The sequence below is a fragment of the Crocodylus porosus genome, unplaced genomic scaffold, assembly GCF_001723895.1.
Source record: "Crocodylus porosus isolate Cpor-Errol unplaced genomic scaffold, CroPor_comp1, whole genome shotgun sequence".
Lineage (NCBI taxonomy): Eukaryota > Metazoa > Chordata > Crocodylia > Crocodylidae > Crocodylus > Crocodylus porosus.
In genome coordinates this window covers 171639744-171658869 of record NW_017728886.1, presented here as the reverse complement: position 1 = coordinate 171658869, position 19126 = coordinate 171639744, and the positions used below count along the sequence as shown (strand labels likewise).

General features: G+C 39.1%; 1 protein-coding gene across 1 annotated transcript in view; it reads right to left on the bottom strand.

Moving 5' to 3' along the window:
* LOC109316845 (rotatin-like) overlaps positions 1-19126 on the bottom strand; it is a 139817-nt gene that overhangs the window by 27059 nt on the left and 93632 nt on the right. The window contains 6 exon segments of the mRNA XM_019545221.1: positions 1715-1926; positions 3554-3691; positions 4020-4173; positions 8353-8443; positions 9103-9301; positions 10552-10663. Of these exon segments, the coding sequence (XP_019400766.1) occupies positions 1715-1926; positions 3554-3691; positions 4020-4173; positions 8353-8443; positions 9103-9301; positions 10552-10663 (906 nt within the window).

Below are 19126 nucleotides of genomic sequence, written 5' to 3'. Positions count from 1 at the left end.
GAGGCTTCAAAATTGGCTGGAGAAGGGGGAGCTTGAGACCATACAGCCTGTTACACTGAGCTTGCAGAGATTCAGGTGAGCTAAACTTGCCCTGGATGACACTACAGGTACAGCAGTCACTAAAAGCCACTACAAAAGTACATTTGTCCATGCCCAGAGAAGCACATTGTGCATGTTCAGTTCAGAATGTGCAAGACAGGGGAATTCCCCAAAGGACATACAAAAAAAAATCACAGAAGGCTAGAAGCAGTTTGAAAATCTGAAGAAATTAATTTGAGCTAAGAAATAACAGTTTGCATTTGTGCCAGACTCTATTTTGTTGCTATGTAGGAGTTAAATAGCCATTCTCCTCTTCATGTCTTCCACTGGGAACACAAGGAGGGATAGAAGACTTGTATAATGCTAAAGGACACTGCTATGCAACATCTGATCTTGTGTGCCTGCACAGCTACACAGGAACTGACTACCACATAGTTAAAAAAAAAAATCACATTTACTTTGCGGTAAAATAATGGAATATTAAAAAGAAAAATCACTAGACATTTAGATATCAGAACAATATGAGGAATAAACCACAGGAGTTTATAAAGAACAAATGCTGACACACAAACCTATGAAACAAACCAATAAATGTGGGAATTTTGCAGAAATGTAGAAGTAGGGATAAATGTAGGAATTTTGGTTTTAGTAAATCATTTAGTATATTTTTTCATATTTGATAGCGATATTACTATCGCTATCAAATACACTGTGACAAACTGGAGGTAGCTCAGAGCAGGGCAATGAAAAAGATTATGAAGCTGAAAGGATTGACTTGTGAGGAGAAAGAAGTTAAATATATAGTACCATATACATCTTCTGAGTCGTGAGCAATAAGAGACATTTTACCGGTCTATAAATAACTGAAGGGTGTAAATATCAAGGAGGGAAAGGAATTATTTAAGGAAGAACAAGAAAGTCAAAATAGGAATAATGAGGTGACATTAAGAAAGAAAAAACACTTAGGTTGAATATCATGAAAAATGTTCTGTCAGAGAGATCTGTTAGGCTGAGGAACAGTTTCCCCAAGGGAAGAAGCAGAAGTTCAGTGCTTGGCAGATTTAAAACTAGACTGGACAATGCATTAATAAATGTTTTGTAAACAACAATACTGCAGTAACAGGAGATGGACTGAAGACCTAATGTGTCTTCTTGATCTCTAATTTTTAAGATTATGGTTTGTTGTTTAAGGGTACATCTACTGTTGACATATAGAAGACAGAAAAAAATCTGGGAGGTTTTGATGCTTACAAATCCCTCTGAATAATAGGAAGAACAAATATTTGAAATAGTACTTTGCATTTTATTTACATAATTGTATTCTGCATATATAACACTATCTTGAAACGTCAGTTAAATACTGTATTCTTTACTCCTGTCCTGAGCTACTTTGTCGTACTGTAGCACTATTGCAGTACAGCGCTAATTAGTGGTTTTGAGGAACAGATATATAATAATACTGGGAGTATGCTGCAGATCTATGCCACGTACACTTTATAAATTAGTAGATTTAATGTACTATGGATTTGAATAGATAAATGTAGTTCTCAGGTAAGATTGGTCAGCTTTTTTAATTAGACTTTAGTGTCATCATATACTAAAAAACCAGAACAGGCTCAGACATGTATTCAAAGCAATACCGCTGTATCATTAGTTAAATATATAAAACATATACCTTAATTAATAGTTCATTAAGTTGGGTTACTGATGCCCGACTTTCCCCAGCTTCATCTAGAAGAAAAGTAATTGTTGGGTTCTTGCAAATATTCTGTTTATCTTGGAGCTGTCTTTTCCCTTCTTCAGCCAACAGAATGGAGATGAATTGCAAACTGGCCACATACAAGTCAGGGCACATGGTAGACAGACGCACACAATCACAAACTGTATCTAAAAGGTTACATAAAAAAAAGAAACACATTTAGCACCAAAAAAAGCTCAAATATTTCAGAACAAGACTAGATAGGCCACCACTTGAACAACAGTTTTTGGTTTTGGTTTTTTTTTGCATCAATGGCTGTTTTTGCACCTGTTCCTCCCCACTGCCCACCATCATGGAGGCAACATATGGGGCTGCTGTCCTGGTCACGCCCCCTGTTACACTACTTTACACACTAAACCTCAGCTACATTAAGTACTACTGATGCATATGTAGGTTTAATGTTTTGCATTAAAAATACATAGGAAGAAAAAATGAGTATTAAAACAGCTTAGTTCATGAGTGCCAAATGTATAGCACATGGGCTGGATTTGACCCAGAGATACTCCATCCAGCCAACTGGTGAGCTAGAGAAGGTGAGACATGATCTGCTGCAGCATTTGGAACCCCTGTGCACAAGGCCCTTTGTGGCAGGAGGGTAAGCAAAGGCTTTGATGACACAGTCCTGCTACCCTGAAGACTGCTTGACCCATTGCAACAGCCACAGCAAGTGTCCACTTTAGGTTAGAACTCTGCATTACACCAATGCAGTAATTCTCAGCCAGGATACCATGGTACCCTGAGGTGCCATGAGCACTATTAGAAGTGCAAAACCTACATGCAATTCACAAGATTAACTAAGAAATTTTTAATAGGAATGCACAGCGTTAAAAACATTCTGATCTGTTGTGGTCATTCTGAGTGCTTCGTAACAGAGAAGTTGTTCTTTTATTTTGATTTTTCCAGTCAAAAAAAATGAGTGAAAGCTAAGAGTTGGCATTTTCCAAGGAGTGCCCTGAGTCTAACTGTGCTAATAACAAATCACAGTCAGATGCTGTCACTGGAGGTTCACTTCGTTAGTCCCAGATTCAGCAAGTTACTTGGTAGATATCTAAATTGAGCCCAGACTTTAAATGCAACTGCTCTCATATGTGAATGTAGATGTGCTTGAATACTTTGCTGAATTTGAGTCTTAATTATCAGATACAAGCAATACAAGTAACATGAATAAACACTCAAATTGAGTAAGAAAAGCTTATGACTTTGACAAATATTTTTCAAACATTTATGTTTCCAAAGTATAACTAGAAAACTTATACTTGTTAGAAAAAGATAAATACAACATGACAGTCGCTTGTTTCCATCATTAATTAAAGCTGATTGATTTAGCCAAAATTTGCAACTGACAACTGTTAAAATACATACATTACAAGCACATTTGTAAATCAGAATAGAACAACAGGATCATAGAAAATTAGGTATGGAAGGGACCTCAGGAGGTAACCTACTCCAACCCCCCTGCTCAAGACCACCCCCAGCTATATCATCCCATCCAAGGCTTTGTCTACCCAGGTCTTTAAAACCTGAGAATAACATCTGCAAGATTACATTACTAAGTTACTAAAATCATAAAAGAAAGTTATAAAAATTTTTAAAAGGGGTCAATATATACTTTGCCTCTCCTCAGCATAAAGCAAATATAATTTATGTTTATTGTTACAGACATGTCCTCTGAAAATACTTGTTAGGATCTAATCAGAATTCACCCTAGTTTGTTATTAGCTGCAAGGTTTAAACCTATCTAAGAATAGGTGTTACCAATTATTGCAGTCCAATGATTTGCAAGAGCTGCTGTCACAGATGGAAGAGAGATTTGGCCACTTTTCCTTAACAATGTAGCCAGAAGGCTAAACAAGTCTGTCCATGTTTGGTGAAGAGCAGATGTTAACTCAGTATCTACAAATAAAACATACAAAGTTCAAGCTAATAACACCCACATGCAAAACTGGATATCTAAGTTTGATCATACGGATTTACATTTAAAATAAAATGTGATGGCATTATCAAAAGCATTTATTTCCAAAATGCTGTGGGGAAATAGCTTAACAAAGAGAGAGTAAAGGTGAATGGAAAACATATACCATACACTCCTAAAATATTAGTATGCAGAAAAGAAACTAGTAACTTCACAACTGAATGCCTAATATTAGGAAACACGGTATTGATTTTGCTAAATAAAAAGTTGCAACTGTTTGTCTACAGTACAGATATAACTATATATTACCCAAGCCATCCTTAGCAGATATAGAGAGGATCATGAACACATTTTCTAAAAGGGGTTTCAGTAGCTCATCTTGGATCACAAGCTGAATATCTACTAATAAGCATGACTGCAGAAGCCTGGATACTGATGATAAATACTGAAGCAGCAACAAAACCTGTTAAGCATAATAAAAGGGACTCAGAATTAAGCTGTAGTTTTGCACCTGCATTATCTCAGAAAATACCACATTATGTTACTTAATACCGCCTTCTGAATGAACACGCATGCACACATCTCAATTATACGTATCAAATATATATAATTAAGATACATATCAACTAGATAAAATGTGAAAAAAGAATGAACAGGGCAGACATCAAAAAGAACTAGTCTTAGTTAAGTATTATGATAAATGCTAGAAAATTCCTACTGCCAACATTTGTATGAAATCACCTGCACAAAATCTAAAGCAGAAATGTTGATAAAAGAATACATATGTATCCAGAAAACAGCAATCTTCTTTTTTTTGCAGAATGTGTCACTGTTATTTTCTTTCAAAGGTAATCCAATCAATTACTTTTTTGAATGTTTAATAAATTTTTCTCTAAAGTCTTTTGATTGTTTCTGGAAATTTGCACAGAATAATACAGAATAAATTCTATAATGAGAAAACCACAATTATTTTAAAGTTATGTGGACACTACGAATATTTTAAAAAACCCTGTTTTCCTGGATGTAATTCAGGTGCTGTAGAAAGCCTTGGCATTTTTTTAAATGATGCAATAATGGTCAACTTGTTGGAAATGAGTGAAGAGGAGAAAGACCTGGGTGTACTGTTTGATCAGAGTACACACCAGTTAACAGTGGGATGCAGTTATTAGGGAGGCAAACAGGGTCATAGAAAAGTAGGGCTAGAAGGGATGTCATAAAGTCATCTACTCAGCTGTCTCTAGGTAAATTTTCCTAGCATGAAAACAAACCTGGGAGAATTCTCCCAGATCATTTGAGCATGTGTATGCAGCCATTAATTACCAAAACCATAGAAAATATTCCAGATGAACCATCACCAGTGACTTTTACAATAGCACTCCTTTCTCCTCTCCTGCTGTATCCTAAAACTGCATTGACTGGTATAGTGTAATCAGGGGGTGATCCTGTTCTAAGCAGGCAGCTGGACTAGATGACCTCAGGATGTCCTTCTCCTCTTCACTCACTTCCAGCAGATGGGCTACAAGCACACAGCATAATTTTTTTTGTTACTAAATAACTCTGTATTTTGTCCTACTGAATTTTACTTCCATTTTGATTACTCCAGTAGTCAATGTTATGCAGTTCTTTCTGCATTACCTAATCCTCCTCCATACTGAGGATGTCTCCTGGTTTTGTGTTTGTCATCCCTCTTTCCAATATTTGTGCAATTATCTTTTGTGAAAATAAGAGTGGTCCTAAAACTAATTCTTGAATAATTCCATTAATATCCTTTTTCCGGCTTGATGCATCTTTTTTTTTAAAACACTACCTATTTTTATCTCCCACGTGGCTACTTTTCAACCCATATAAGAATACTTCTGCTAATCCACATCTTCTCTAGCTCCATAACAATTTCTCATACGGCATTACATCAATTGCTTTAGTGAAGCCCAGAGAGATTAAATTTGCCACTTCTTCCCTGCATAAAAAATCAGCTATCTTGGCAGATAACACTGTAGAAGAGTCTGGCATAATTTATATTTCATAAGTCATTGGTATATATACCATCAATATACAGGATGTTTATAAAATCCTTGTATAACTTTAAACTTTAATAACTTTGGGTATACACATGATCGAAGCAAACTATAAACGGTGATTGAAAGAATAATTCATTAAGGTTTTTTTTTTTAGCATGGTGTAAGCTATGCATACGGTACAGATCACAAAAGCAATTCATGAACTCATTCAGCAGCAACTGGAATATGTTTTCTACTAGTTGGAAAGTCGGATTCAACAAAATATCACAAAAAATGGTGGATATGTTGAAGTCTAGAAAATTGAGCTGTACTGTATTAAAATGTAATGAATTATGCTTTCAGTCACCATTTACAGTTTGCTCGTATCATGCATACACCCAAATTTATTAAAGTAAATTTGCAGAAGGACTTTATAAGCACCCTGTGTCTTCCTGTTAATACGTGTGTTATGTTAGTTTCTTTTTAGAATTTTCTGTGACATGCTCTAACCATATCTTTCCATGTATCACTGTCGTATAAAGGAAAACTACTATACTACTCAAATAGAAGACAAGGTTTCCCTCCCAAACAACATGGGAGAAAAAAGTCCCTCATCTTACATTTGCATACAAAGTAGAAGGGGGAGCAGGCAGCTGCTGCAGCTCTGGCTCTACCCCTGAACCTAAGTTGGGACCAGAGTTAGATTCATAGAAATCCTCTGCTTCTACTTCCTCTCTACAGCTTCTGCCACCTGCCACACCCTTCCTCCTGCAGCTTGGCTTCAGCTCAGGCTGGGGTCTTTCCCAGGCACAGAGCCTATGGAAACTCCTTCCTCTGCCCAGCCAATCAGCAGCACCAGCACTGCTACATTGCTTGCCTGGCCAATCAGCTGTGCTGACAATGACACATGGGTAGGCAATGGCTGAGTTTCCATGTGCTGTGCTTTGGGATGGAGCAGCCTGAGCAGCATCTGACAGTTAGGAGTGGGGGAGGGGAAAAGGCAGAAACTGCAGAATGCTGGTAGGAGAAAAGGGGCAGAGACTGGGGGGAGTTTAGGGGAGGGACAGATGCTGTGGGGAGCCGGGGGCAGGGGGAAGAAGTGGACAAGGCAGTAGGCAATGGAGTCACCTGATGCTCCCTGGACACTACTTTCCCTGATGTATCAGTGGGGTGATAGTGAGGGTGGGATTCAAGACAATCCTCCAATACTTGGATTCTATACCTGGAAAAATTATAACAAATTTATAAAATTTCCATATATAAAATCTAATTATTGGGGAGTCATTTTATTTTTAGGGTTGTCTTATATACATACACACACACTTAAATATTTGCAGAATTAGGACCTGAAATCAGGTGATCATATCTGTTGTGTGAACTAGGTAATAAATAAGATGAGCACAATAAAAGTGTAATGCTTTGCACATTAGGTAGCTATTTAAAACTAAAACTATTTAAGATAGGTTGAGACATCAGTATATTAAATCAGACAATTTAATGGACAGTTTGTTGTGTGCTTTTTGAATATACACAGTTCTCTAAATAACATGTAGAATTTGTTCGTGAAAATGCATGCATTTTGTTCAAATTTTACCTTTTGTTTAAATATTTCAGAACAGTTTTTAATGAAAGAAGGGAAAGTATTCTAAGGGTGCATATAAACATTTGCTACACCAAGTCAACTATCACACGAGTTGCTGAAGTTGTGTGATCGTAGATTGGGAGTGGTGTATGTAGATGTTTACTGGTGCCAGGAACATAGTGTAAGTAACTAGGGGTTGGGGGAAGGATGGGTGGGATTGGGAAGGCTGGCAGGTCTGTGGAGGGGATCAAGGTGTTAAAAATAGCTCAGTCAGGGGAAGAGGTAGGTTTTCCTGGCCCCAAGGCTGTGCTCCAATAGTGTGCAAATGTTTGCTGTTTACCCATTCCTGATCTAAGTTAGTGAACTAGTGGGTTAACCCAAACTAGCAAACATTTGCACTCAGGTGAACTCAGATCAGCACTACAATTTTTGGCCCCATTTAAATCCACAAATGTCAGCACAGACTAGCATTTGGAATAATCTAGCTAGTTAGACTGATCTAAAAGTAATGCCTGCACAGTTGTAATCACTGGATATAGCACTATTGTAATGTTAACAAATACTTTATAGAAAATTTGTGGCAAAATGATTATAATAAAAATGTCACTAAGACCACAACTATGCTATATTGTCACCGTAAAAAAAATTCTGTCTGTGACAGTTTATAATCCACCTGTTTGTAAGCATGCTAGGTAAAGAGATAATACAGAATTGGCTGAACATGTAACTTAAAAAATAAGGTTTAAAAAATTGTTTTCTTAAGTAATTTAAAATGTTAAAAATATTAAAAACTTAGTATCTTGTGGCCCGATATTTTTAAACATAATTATAAATAAATAGTCTGCTGTGAATAAAACATGTAGTCTGCTTTGCTTCCTAATTCATGAAAGGATCTTTAGGTACAAGTCATGTTTTTACATGATAGATTAGGAAAGCTCGGAAGCAGTTACACCAGGATACTGGGTTTACACCGTGTCAAAGAGACATATTTGAACAACTTCCTTAAACTTCAACATATTTCAGCTCACGTAATTTTGCATCTGTAAATTTGTACACCACTAACCTGCACTTTTGTATGTTCATTATGACATGGATGAGGCAATGGAGCTTTCAGTTCCAAAATACATCTCTCTACCAAGCTAGCATTTACAAGGCTAATGTAAAATATAGGATAACAAAATGTTAGAAATATATACAAGGTAAAATATAGTTCAGTAATTCAGAGTACAATATTTTACAAGGGCGTTATTATTATCTGAAAACAGTCATACCAGTATAAAACTCTTAATATGAACGTAACTACGTTGGTGCAAAAATGCTTGGAAATAAAAAACCCAACTACTACTTCTAGTATGATACATTATTAAATAAGCAGAGAGCTGCTTTTCTTCTTTTCATATTTTGTACAACTAAAAAAAGAGAATTGCACAATGAAGTATAAATCACTTGCTACTCTGAATATCTGACTAGATCATATATTAAATTTTGAAAAAAAGAATCATGAATATACACCTATTTAGAGACAGTTTGCAATTACAAGGGTAAAGAACAATCTTGTACTAAAAGACTCAACCAAAACAGTGATAATCATCTATCTGGAAACAAACACCTATTCTGTGAAGATAAAATTAACATATGTGTCTATGCTTCTACTGGCTTCATTTAAAAAGCATTTGTGAAACCTCAACCTACCCAAAAGCCAATCAATATCAATAACAGTTTTGTTTAGAAACATGGGTATTATTGCTCATTGCATTCTAGTTTTTCTCTATTTCTGCGCTTATTTGTAGATCAGCAGTTATTGATCTCATACCTACTGAGAAGTGGTAATAAGTGTGCTTTTTGGAGTGCAATTCCAGTATCCTTTGGCATGACAGCCAGCAGATTGTCCAGCAGGCTACATACAGCTGACACAAGAGGAGGTGTGACTACAGCACACTGTTTAGAGAGAACAGCGGACAGGGGAGAATCACATAGACTTGGAGGTGCTGTTGTAGTTGTGTCACTCTGACCTGGAACAGAATATTCAAAACAAAAACCACCACTAAATGATAAGGCAGAGCCATTATATGACATAATGAACTACTTCATTTCTCCAAGTAATGAGAACAACTTCTTTATACACTTTTAAACAATAAATTAAGGGATCTTGAAATAACAACATGCTAAGCGTCATATGGTTATTCCTCTAAACTATAGGAAGTCAAACATACAATACTGCTTGACAGACTTTGGAACAAGAGACTAACATAGTAATCAAAGACAGAAACAAAAATGATGAATAAAATATTTGCATGGATTATTTTTTTATTTTCTTTACATTTGTAATCATTAATAATAAAATATATAATTTGTGGTAATCTGTTTCCTTTAAATAGAACAATTAGCAATGTCCATACATCTGAGGTACCCAATCTCCATGATTATCCTTCTGAGGAAGAAAGATACATATCCATAAAACGCGCAAGATTTTCAAATAAATTTAGAAAATAATTTCATTGCTTTATTTAACAATGTGCTTATTTAAAAATACTTTTCTACTGAGTACTGACACTTTTTTTTTTATAAAGATGACTGGCATATTAGGAGAGATGAAGAATCACTGAGACAACAACTTTTATAACTGAAGATGTTTTATACATAGCACTGATTTATTTAATAAAACTTAAGTGTTCTGGAAAGCTGACAGATTGACAACAATGGAATCAGAATTCCAACAAATAGATGCATCTTAAACAAGTTCAGTAGAGGCATCCCTACATAGCCAGAACAATTGAACAGTCCTGTTCCATCTTTAAAAGTAAAGAAAGTTTCTTCACCACTTAACCCTATTTCTTTGCTGGCTAAATATTGGATATGTTGGCCAGCAAAGCAAGTCTGTTACCAATATAGAAATTTGCCCAATAAAAGCTGACTGAGATAGCTACACCCCGCCCCGCCCAAATGAATGCAACTTCTGATCATAACCAACTTGCTTACAGAATGCAAACATTTTAAGTCACTAATTTAAACACAAGTCTGTTCTCCAAAAAAAATCCACCTCCCCAAAAGACTGTTTTTAATTTTTTATGACCTTAAGCAGCAGCTGCTAGATACAACATTCATGTGCAATTCACTCCCATTCCATAAAGACATCAGATTTTATCAGCAAATCTTGGGTAACATGAATAATCCACCCTCTCCCTGTACACACACACAAACTCATATACATATATCAAAAGTTTTTAAACACAAAAAGTTAAAATCAAACTCATCTGGTTACCTTGAGCCATAAGTCGATCAACAGGTGTTTCAGGGATAAAGCTAGTCAAATGTGATGAGACAGGCACCTGCAACTCAGCAGCACTTCCTACTGACGGTGATGCAGAAAGGATCTAAGAAACCATGAAAGTAATGTTGTTTATTCATTCAAAAAAACACTAAAAATAAACAGAATAAGTCAATTACAGCTAATTTTTCAGGAAAAAGTGGGGTTTGTTTGGTTGTTTTTTTTTTTTGGTTTTTTTTTAAATATGTAGTGTTCAAAAGTTGTTTCCCTGAATTCTATCAAAAACAGTTCCCATCTGAAGCACCCCAATTCCAGAAATTCATTACAATTATGCACACTGACCTTTCCCACCTTTTTTAGCTATGCAAAATGAAACAAAAATCTGCCATAATGGAGCTATATTTTTGCCACACTTTTTAAATGCGTTTTGAGTAATTATAGTTAATTATTTAGACAAAGATGGATAATGAGAGGTATCAATGCCTGACATAAAAATAATTCAAAGCTATATCAGAGATATACTGAATATATTTTTTCTTCTTAAAAATACACCTATTTGAAAGTATAGCTTAATTTAACATAATCTATTCAAGATATTTAAATAAAATAAATATTCAAGCAATTAGCTTGCTACTGAAATTTTAAAGAAAGGAGACACTGAACTGATAGAAGTCATTGGTTAACGCCTGGAACCAAATTTGATTAATGTGCTAAACCCAGATTTCAATAGCAGTTGCTTCTAGAAGAAGCACAGTGTTCTGCCTTCTCAGGAAGGAAAAATCTTATTCTGTTTAATCCCTAGTACATTCAAAACAAAACAAACACTAGGTATGAAAGGATGGACTTTGCTTTCTATGATACTGTGCTTGCTATGGTAAATTTGTGATACAGAAATGATCTAAAATTCTGAAGGATGTAATCAGAAACACCCCAAATAAATATACACAATGACTTACATACAGATAAAACATATCTTCCTGTAGTATCAAAGTGTAATATTAAGTTAGACCAGCCAATGTGAGAATAACTCACAAAAACACAACTAAAAAGTACAAATGAAAAACAAAACTAAAAACAAAACTAAAATCAATTATTAAACCAAAGCTTCCTTGTTTGCTAATTTAAATCATCATTAAAATTGACCATTTAAATTACTCTGCCTTTAACCAATCCAGCCAGTTTTATGGTCAACTCACTGATTTGGCACTGCATCTCAACTCCAAGGATATTTATAACTGATTAAAGCCATAAATTAATTTTTCTTTACAGAAATATTAAGTTACTGGTTGTAAAAGCTTCAGTAAATAAAAGTTACATAAACCTGCAAAAGGGCTTTTTGTCAAAACATGAGAAAAACTACTGCTGCAAAAATAATTGTCACAGAGATAGAAACATGTTTATAGGGTCATCCAAATCAGGATTGCCAATTGCCCATAAATTTATGGACAGACTGTAAAAAACAAGCCTAAAAACACTGATCTGTAAAAAGATTGAGCTGCCTATATAAATGCTAAGCAACTGGAGCTTGATTGAAAATCCTTCCACAGAGGCAATTTTTGAAGGACAGACAGCAAGGCACCATCACCTGGTGTCCGAGCAGGAGCACAGCAACCGCCAGGAAACATTCTCTTTGAGTTTTGTATCCCCTAGCCCCTGCCCCCAGCCATATGCTGCTACTGTAGCATCTCTGTCTTTAACAACAGTTGGGTGGCAGTTAGGCAGACAGTCACTCCTCTCTTTGGAGGGGGGGTGGTCTGTGCTGAGATGGGGATGCAAGACCAGCATCAATAAGGTTGGGCGATGAGCTGGAGGGGACAGCAAAGTGTGAGGTGCATTTGGGGATATCAGGGAGTGGGGGTGAGTAGGAGACTCCTGGGATGTAGGCAACTTGGTGCAAAACCATTACTGCAGTCAAGCAGGGTTGCCAACCCAAGAAAATTTCTTTTACTGACAAATCAGCAAACATCTTACTAACAACCAAACTTTTTTGTTATGGTTTATGTTAAACCCTAACTTTGAATCCACCCTTGTCCAGGGCCTGGCAGAAGGGTTACTGTGGCAGGGGCAAGGGAAATTCCAAGCCACAGGGATCTGGTGGCTACGGCAAAAGCCCCACGCTACTGAAGATGCCAGCAGCCCTGCCGGATACCAAGCCGTGGGGACATGGTGGTGGCAGTAGAATTGCCACACTGCCAGCAACACCAGCAACTCTGCAGCATGCAGAACCGCAGAGAAATGGCAGCAGGGGTGAGAAAGCCACACAAGCAAACCCTCAGCCCCTGGGGATGTGGGAACGAATGAGCAGCAGTGCATCCACCACCCAGCAAAAAACTTACCAGGAACCGGAAGGCGTCCCACAGCATCACCAGCTGGGGCCTGGGAGCAGGCTGAAGAAGGAAAGCCGGCACCAGCTTGGAGGTGCTTTGTAAGGGCTTGCCTGCACTGATTTGTTGCCCAGGGCAGCAAGCCCCAGATAAAATCCCTGGGTTCTGGTCCAACTGCAGGACCGGAAGTCCCTGACAGCCTACAGATGAACTGGGCAGAAGCCGAAGATGACTGATGGTGGTGACCCCCATGTGGGGAGCTACCTTCACCCACAGAGTCAAGGAAATTCCTCCAGATGTCCAGAGGAGGAACATGGGGACCCTCCTGGGGAGAGGGTCAAGAAAAATGGTAAGAAGACGGAGGAGGAAGGGTGAGGATGGTGACTGACATCAATGCCAGGTCCAAGGAACATCGACACAACAACAAGGTTGGCACTAGGTAGGGTGTAAGGGAGGTGGAGCCCCCAAATCCTCATGCTACCAAGAGACCGTAGCCGAACACCAATGAACTGGGTGTAACATCAGTCCCTGAGAGAAAGCTTCCATCAAAGATGTGGCAGGAAAGAAGCTTCAGTGGGTCAGGTAACTGTCAGCCCGCAATCCTGCAGTTGGCCCTGGGAAACCAAAAAAGCCTAGGTGGGGAGCACCGGACAGACACGGATGGTTAGAGTTATATTTTGTGAAACGTATATAAGCAAAAACACTTGACAGTAAAAAGTTTGGTCATCATAAGAAGTTGGCAACCCAGATCCAAAATTTCCGGAAAATGATAATACACTAACATGCAAATGCTGTTACTTGTATTACATTTTTACAGTTCCCCTATCCCCCCCATGCTTTCTGGGCTTTACAGATGCCAGAATCTTATAACCAGCTAAGGTAAATAAGATCCAAGGTATGTAGAAATCAATAACTTAAAGAATTTCTAAAAATACAACTCTTCAGCTACTTACACTTGTTAAATTTTTCTGGTAATGGATAGCAGTTAAAAACTGATTTTTTTTTTGGTTACCCAAGTAAAACACATGCAATAACACAATGAAGTCATTTCACAGTGTTCTGCCTTCTCAGGAAGGAAGGATCTTGCTGCCTTCATAAACTACCTTTGATAAAGAACTGAGGTTCTGGGACATTATACTCAGTAAAAGCATATCTTTACTACTGCCTCCATCAACCCATGGGGAATAATAAAGCTTTGTTATGGTTTAAAAGCAAAACAAAAGAATTTGAAATGGGGGGGATGGAGTGAGCGTTATTTATGAGGCAGCTAATACAACTGGATGGGAAAATGTGCAAAAAGTGCAAAAGAGATTTGACTTATTGGACTTTATCCATCATTACTTATGAATTAAAAATCTTCTTAACCTCCAGTACAAAAATCCCACTGGCATTTCTCTAATAGGTTTTCAATGATTAATTCTAGTCAGTGCTCCATTCAAAGGTTTAAATCATATTATATAGCACTCTGGTAACCAAGGATCCAAACCGTAAGCACACATTTTTATAATATAACGAGAAGATTCCTTAGAGAAGAAAAGCCACAACTGAAAGCTATGGACACATTTGGGAAACAGTTTTAGCTCCTTTAATCTGTACCACATTTGGTACGAGTTGCTAAAAACTGGCCATTTTGATCAGATAAGCATTCTTGAATAAGGAATACATATTCCTTCACGTTTTTATAACGCTGAGCATGGTAAGCTGATGTCTTCCAACACTAATTCTAGATATAAAACATATTAATTATAAGAATAATAGGTGATTGTATTGTACGGTTCTATTACCCAAGCTATAATCTGACAGAAAATCTGAAGATGCAAATCAGAGAGCAGAAATCAGAAATCTATCAAATTCCTGTAATGTGAAAATCTGATAGAGGAAGGCAATGCAGACCACTCAAGAGGTCCAAATGGGCCTGGGTTTATTCTCAATTCTGCTGCTGTTTAGTTCTGCAATGATGAATGAATAACTTCATCCCACGTCCTTAGTTTCTCTATCTATAGAATGATAATAATTGGACTTGTCCATTTATAAAAAACTTTAAGATCTATTAAAGAAAGAGTACTGCATAAGAATTAGGATTTTTTCATTTTGTAAGCCAATTAATTGTGGATTTGAAAAAAATCTTAATTTTTTAAAATCAGAGGTAGGGTAAAATAAGATACAAGAAAGGAAGAAAAAATAACATCACTCTTATTTAGAACCTTTGCTTACTTGGTCTTTGATAACAGATAGTAAAATGAAAGTAGGAATTTCATTCCATTAAAAACATTTTTACTCATCAAAAAAAAGAGAGAGAGAGAGAGAGAGAGAGAGGGATGCCATTAGTTTCTGGAGATGTTTACTGAACCAGAAAGCAGTTCCCATAAACAATAAATGACACTCGTAACAGATTAATCTGGAAGTTTTTTTAAAAATTCCATTATAATATCAGAGTATTCCTACTGGCAATTATATTATTTGGTTTGGCAGCTGGCAACTCCTGGCTATTTGAAATCAGTACCACAAAATTTATACTGTAGATAAATGTTTCTATATTTTCTTCTCCAGTGAGATAACTGGGCTCTCTCTCAGGTGTGATGGGGAAAGCATGACATCTAGTGGGCTTGGAGTAATTATCTTCTCGTTATTTTTAATTGGAAAAAGGTTTAAAAAAAAACAAAGACTGATATATGTCTTAAGTTCCAATAACAGACACTTAAAAGCTAGCTGCCCCTCCCATATCTCCCCCCAAAATGACTTTTTTCATGTTCAGGACTGATCTGGAAAAACCCAACATAGAAGAATTGATAGGAGGCAAGGATTTTTGGAGTGATATCTACAACTGGACCAACTAATCAGGCAGATTATTGTTTGTTTAGTTTCACTAATGTCATTGCCATGAGGGCATTTGGTGCATTGGATCAGATTTATCACATTTGAGGGAAAGCATGCATAGGAACCAGTGATTCTTATCACAGTCAATTGCCCGTCAAGAATGACCGGTGGGGGGGATGGCGAAGGGAGCAGGGGAGTGGACAGAGGCACGTGTCTGCCTCCCACCCCCCTGTGTTTCAGGTCTAGCCCTACTCCCCCATCTCCACCCCTCCCCTTTTCTCCCCAGTCTAGGCTTGTTCCCACCCTACTTCCCTTTCCAGTCTGGGCCTATTCACCCTCACCCCTGTGCTCCAGGTCCAGTGCCACTCCCCCCACCCCGCACTTTGGGTCCGCCCAGCCCATGGCCACCAGCCTCCTCTCCCCACTCCCCTCCCTCCCAGCTGTTGGCAGGGTCTGCTGGCAGAAGCAGCAGAACACAGCCACCATGCTCCACCTCCCTCTCCTTTCTGGCTTTTATCAGGACCTGGCAGCCCCACATCTGGCATTGCCCCCATTTCTTGTCCTCAGCGTTGCTTGAGAGGAGCAAGCCAAGGCTAGCACCTTGCCTCCCCCATGCTCTGAAAGGTTCTCACTGCCACTTTGCCGTCATGGCGGTGCTCTGTTATGCCATCTCCTGTGGAATGCTTGTGGAGCACTCCAATTGGCTGTTTCAGTCAGCCAATCAGAGTGCAAATAAAGCATTATGGACAGACAGACAGGCAGACTAAGGCTTTTATAATATTAGAATTGTGCACATGTTAGCTGTTGCAGCCATGGAGCCATGCTGACAAGTTAGGCATTTATTGTTAAGGCAAGGCTATGTCCCATTTGATGTCTACTGATGACACATTTGGGCAAGGTTAGGAGATTGTTTGAAAGCCAGGATAGATGTCCAAATATCAGTAAGGGCAAAGTTTTTTGGTTTTTGTTTTGTTTTTTTAAACAGAAAAACCACTCCCTTCCTGACCTCCTGAAGCTTATGCTCAGGGGAAATCTACCCAACACCTTGAAAAGGCAAGTTTGAGAACAAAAATTCTTCAGCTGGCTAGACACTAGGAACCAATGACTACATACAGAATATTACTGAATATTGAAAGTAAAGACATTCAAGAACGTTAGGTCAAGTTAAAAATGGCAACCTGATCTAAGATAAGTTCAGATGGGGGCTTACTGGAGGGGCTTGAAGGGAATGGAGGGGGGGGTCAAGCAGGGTCCATGGGGGGTGGAAGGAATAGGGCAAGTAGGGTGTGCAGGGGGCTGGCGGAATCAGAGAGGCTCACTCATCCCAAACACCCCCAGACTCCCCCAGCCCCCTCACGATACCGAACTGCCCCGATACCAAAAACTTCTCCTAGCATCAGCTTTACTGGCATTCATTGGTCCCAAGAGCCTGACAGAAGTATGCCTGGGTGGAGGAAGGGGCATTCAGATTGGGAGGGTTGGCAGCTCTGAAGGAGGGTTGGCAGGATGGGGGGAGTTATCTTCCCCATGCTCAGATGAATAACCCCCACTTCAGTGAGCCAACCCCCTCCTGATCTCACCTGCCCCTCCACCCATCCCAGCTTACTTCCATCTGTTCCCAGCACTAGAAGCACCTTGCAGGATTGGGGGGTTTGGCCAACTTGGGGAGGCAGGACTGGGGGCTGGCTCGTATGCGGGGGGAGCACCATCTGGGGGTGTGGGGAGAGGCTGGGGGCTAAAAATAGCTTAGTGCTGGAGTGGGATTAGGAAAAGCACTCCAGCCCCAAGACTGCATTGAGAACTGTACAGAAGTTCAGTTAAACAGGTCTCGCCAGACCCGATCTAAGACTACTTTGAATATAGTTAACTTTTAGAGTAATCGAAACTTCATGAACTTCTGAACAGTTCACATTTAGATTGACCTAGCTAGGGATCTAAGTGTAAGGTTCACACTTGGGCAAACTATGTTAGATCAGGTGGCTCTTTTTAATGTGATATGACCTCCCCACACATCTGTACCTAGCCTGACAGTGACTTTATGGCACACACTATTATTATGGCACACAGAATTACCCAATTCCCGAAATTCTTCCTACATACTACAGGTAATAATGATCCTCCATCCTTTTGATAGGACTTGATTTCCCAGTAATCAAGCTTCACTTCTTTTGCTAGTTGTTTATCTGTTCCCCCTGGGAATTTTTCCCTTCTCCAATTTCACAATTCAAAAGCTTGTCTATCTTTATCCAAACCAGACAGTTCAATAAAAGATATCACTCCCCAAAAATTTTTGCCTCTGGCATAATTCCTGGACCATTATGACTACAACAGTACTCCAACACTACCAAGAATTAATAACAAATACTTAAACCAGAAGATAACTCCCCAATTTTTCCTCTTTGAACAATTTGTTCAGTAAACTGTCATTTGAAAATTTATTCTAATATTGATACTTGTAAGTCACCATCAGTATTATGTAAACCCAAAGGCAAATATAAAAAAAAATGTTGCAATGCACTATGAAAATAAACTGCAGAAATCAGCCTATGCTGCAAATGCAGAATAACATATTTGTTCAAGATGATTCCCCTAAAATAGGGCTTTTGAACCTTTTTTAAACTAATGTATCCCTTTTGGTGGTTGCAGCAGACATGCAGGGTGGGGTGGTGCTTGCATTCAGTTACTGCCACCACCCTGCACCACCACGGCAGCGCAGAGTTTTTCCACAGCCAGTTGTACGTGTGGCTGTGGGCTAATGGGTGGCATGCAATTTGCCAGGCGTGAGGCCTGTCAGCAGCCCGTGGAGACGTACATGCAACTGGCCATGGAAAAGTGGCACAGAAGAGGCACGGGGTAATGGGTGGAAGTGGCACTGGCTGCTGAATGCAAACCCCCTGTGTCTGAGCTCTCCCCCTGGTGTCCAGCCGGTGCCTGTGTGGCCCACAGAGGGGCACCACTGCCCTCACCGCTCCCGGTCCCTGCTCCTGGGAGGCAGCGGTGTGGGGTGGTGCGTGCTGGCAGTAGCCATTGTGTGTGAGCTCCCCTGCTCCACGTCCAGCCACAGAGGAGTACCTCTTCACCGTCAGCTACTGGCCGAGGGTGGAAGTGAATCAGGAGAGTGAGCTGGGGTGGAGAGGCACTGTGGTGTGCTGTGTGGGGCCAGCGGCAGCCAGGGCACCCCTCCCCTTTCCTCAGGTAAGAGGCGACACGGGGGGAGACACCACCACCATACTGATATAAAAATCGTGGTTCGTTTCTCGGGAGGTGGAAAAAAAACCTTCACAGACACACTCTATTAGCAACACAAAAGGTATATATTTGCAAATAGGGTCAGAGAGAGAGACAAAAGATCAATCACTCTGCCCCCGGGCACAATCATTAGCAGGCTTTTATCCCCTCTCTCCTGACCACGTATGCAGAAGGAGGAA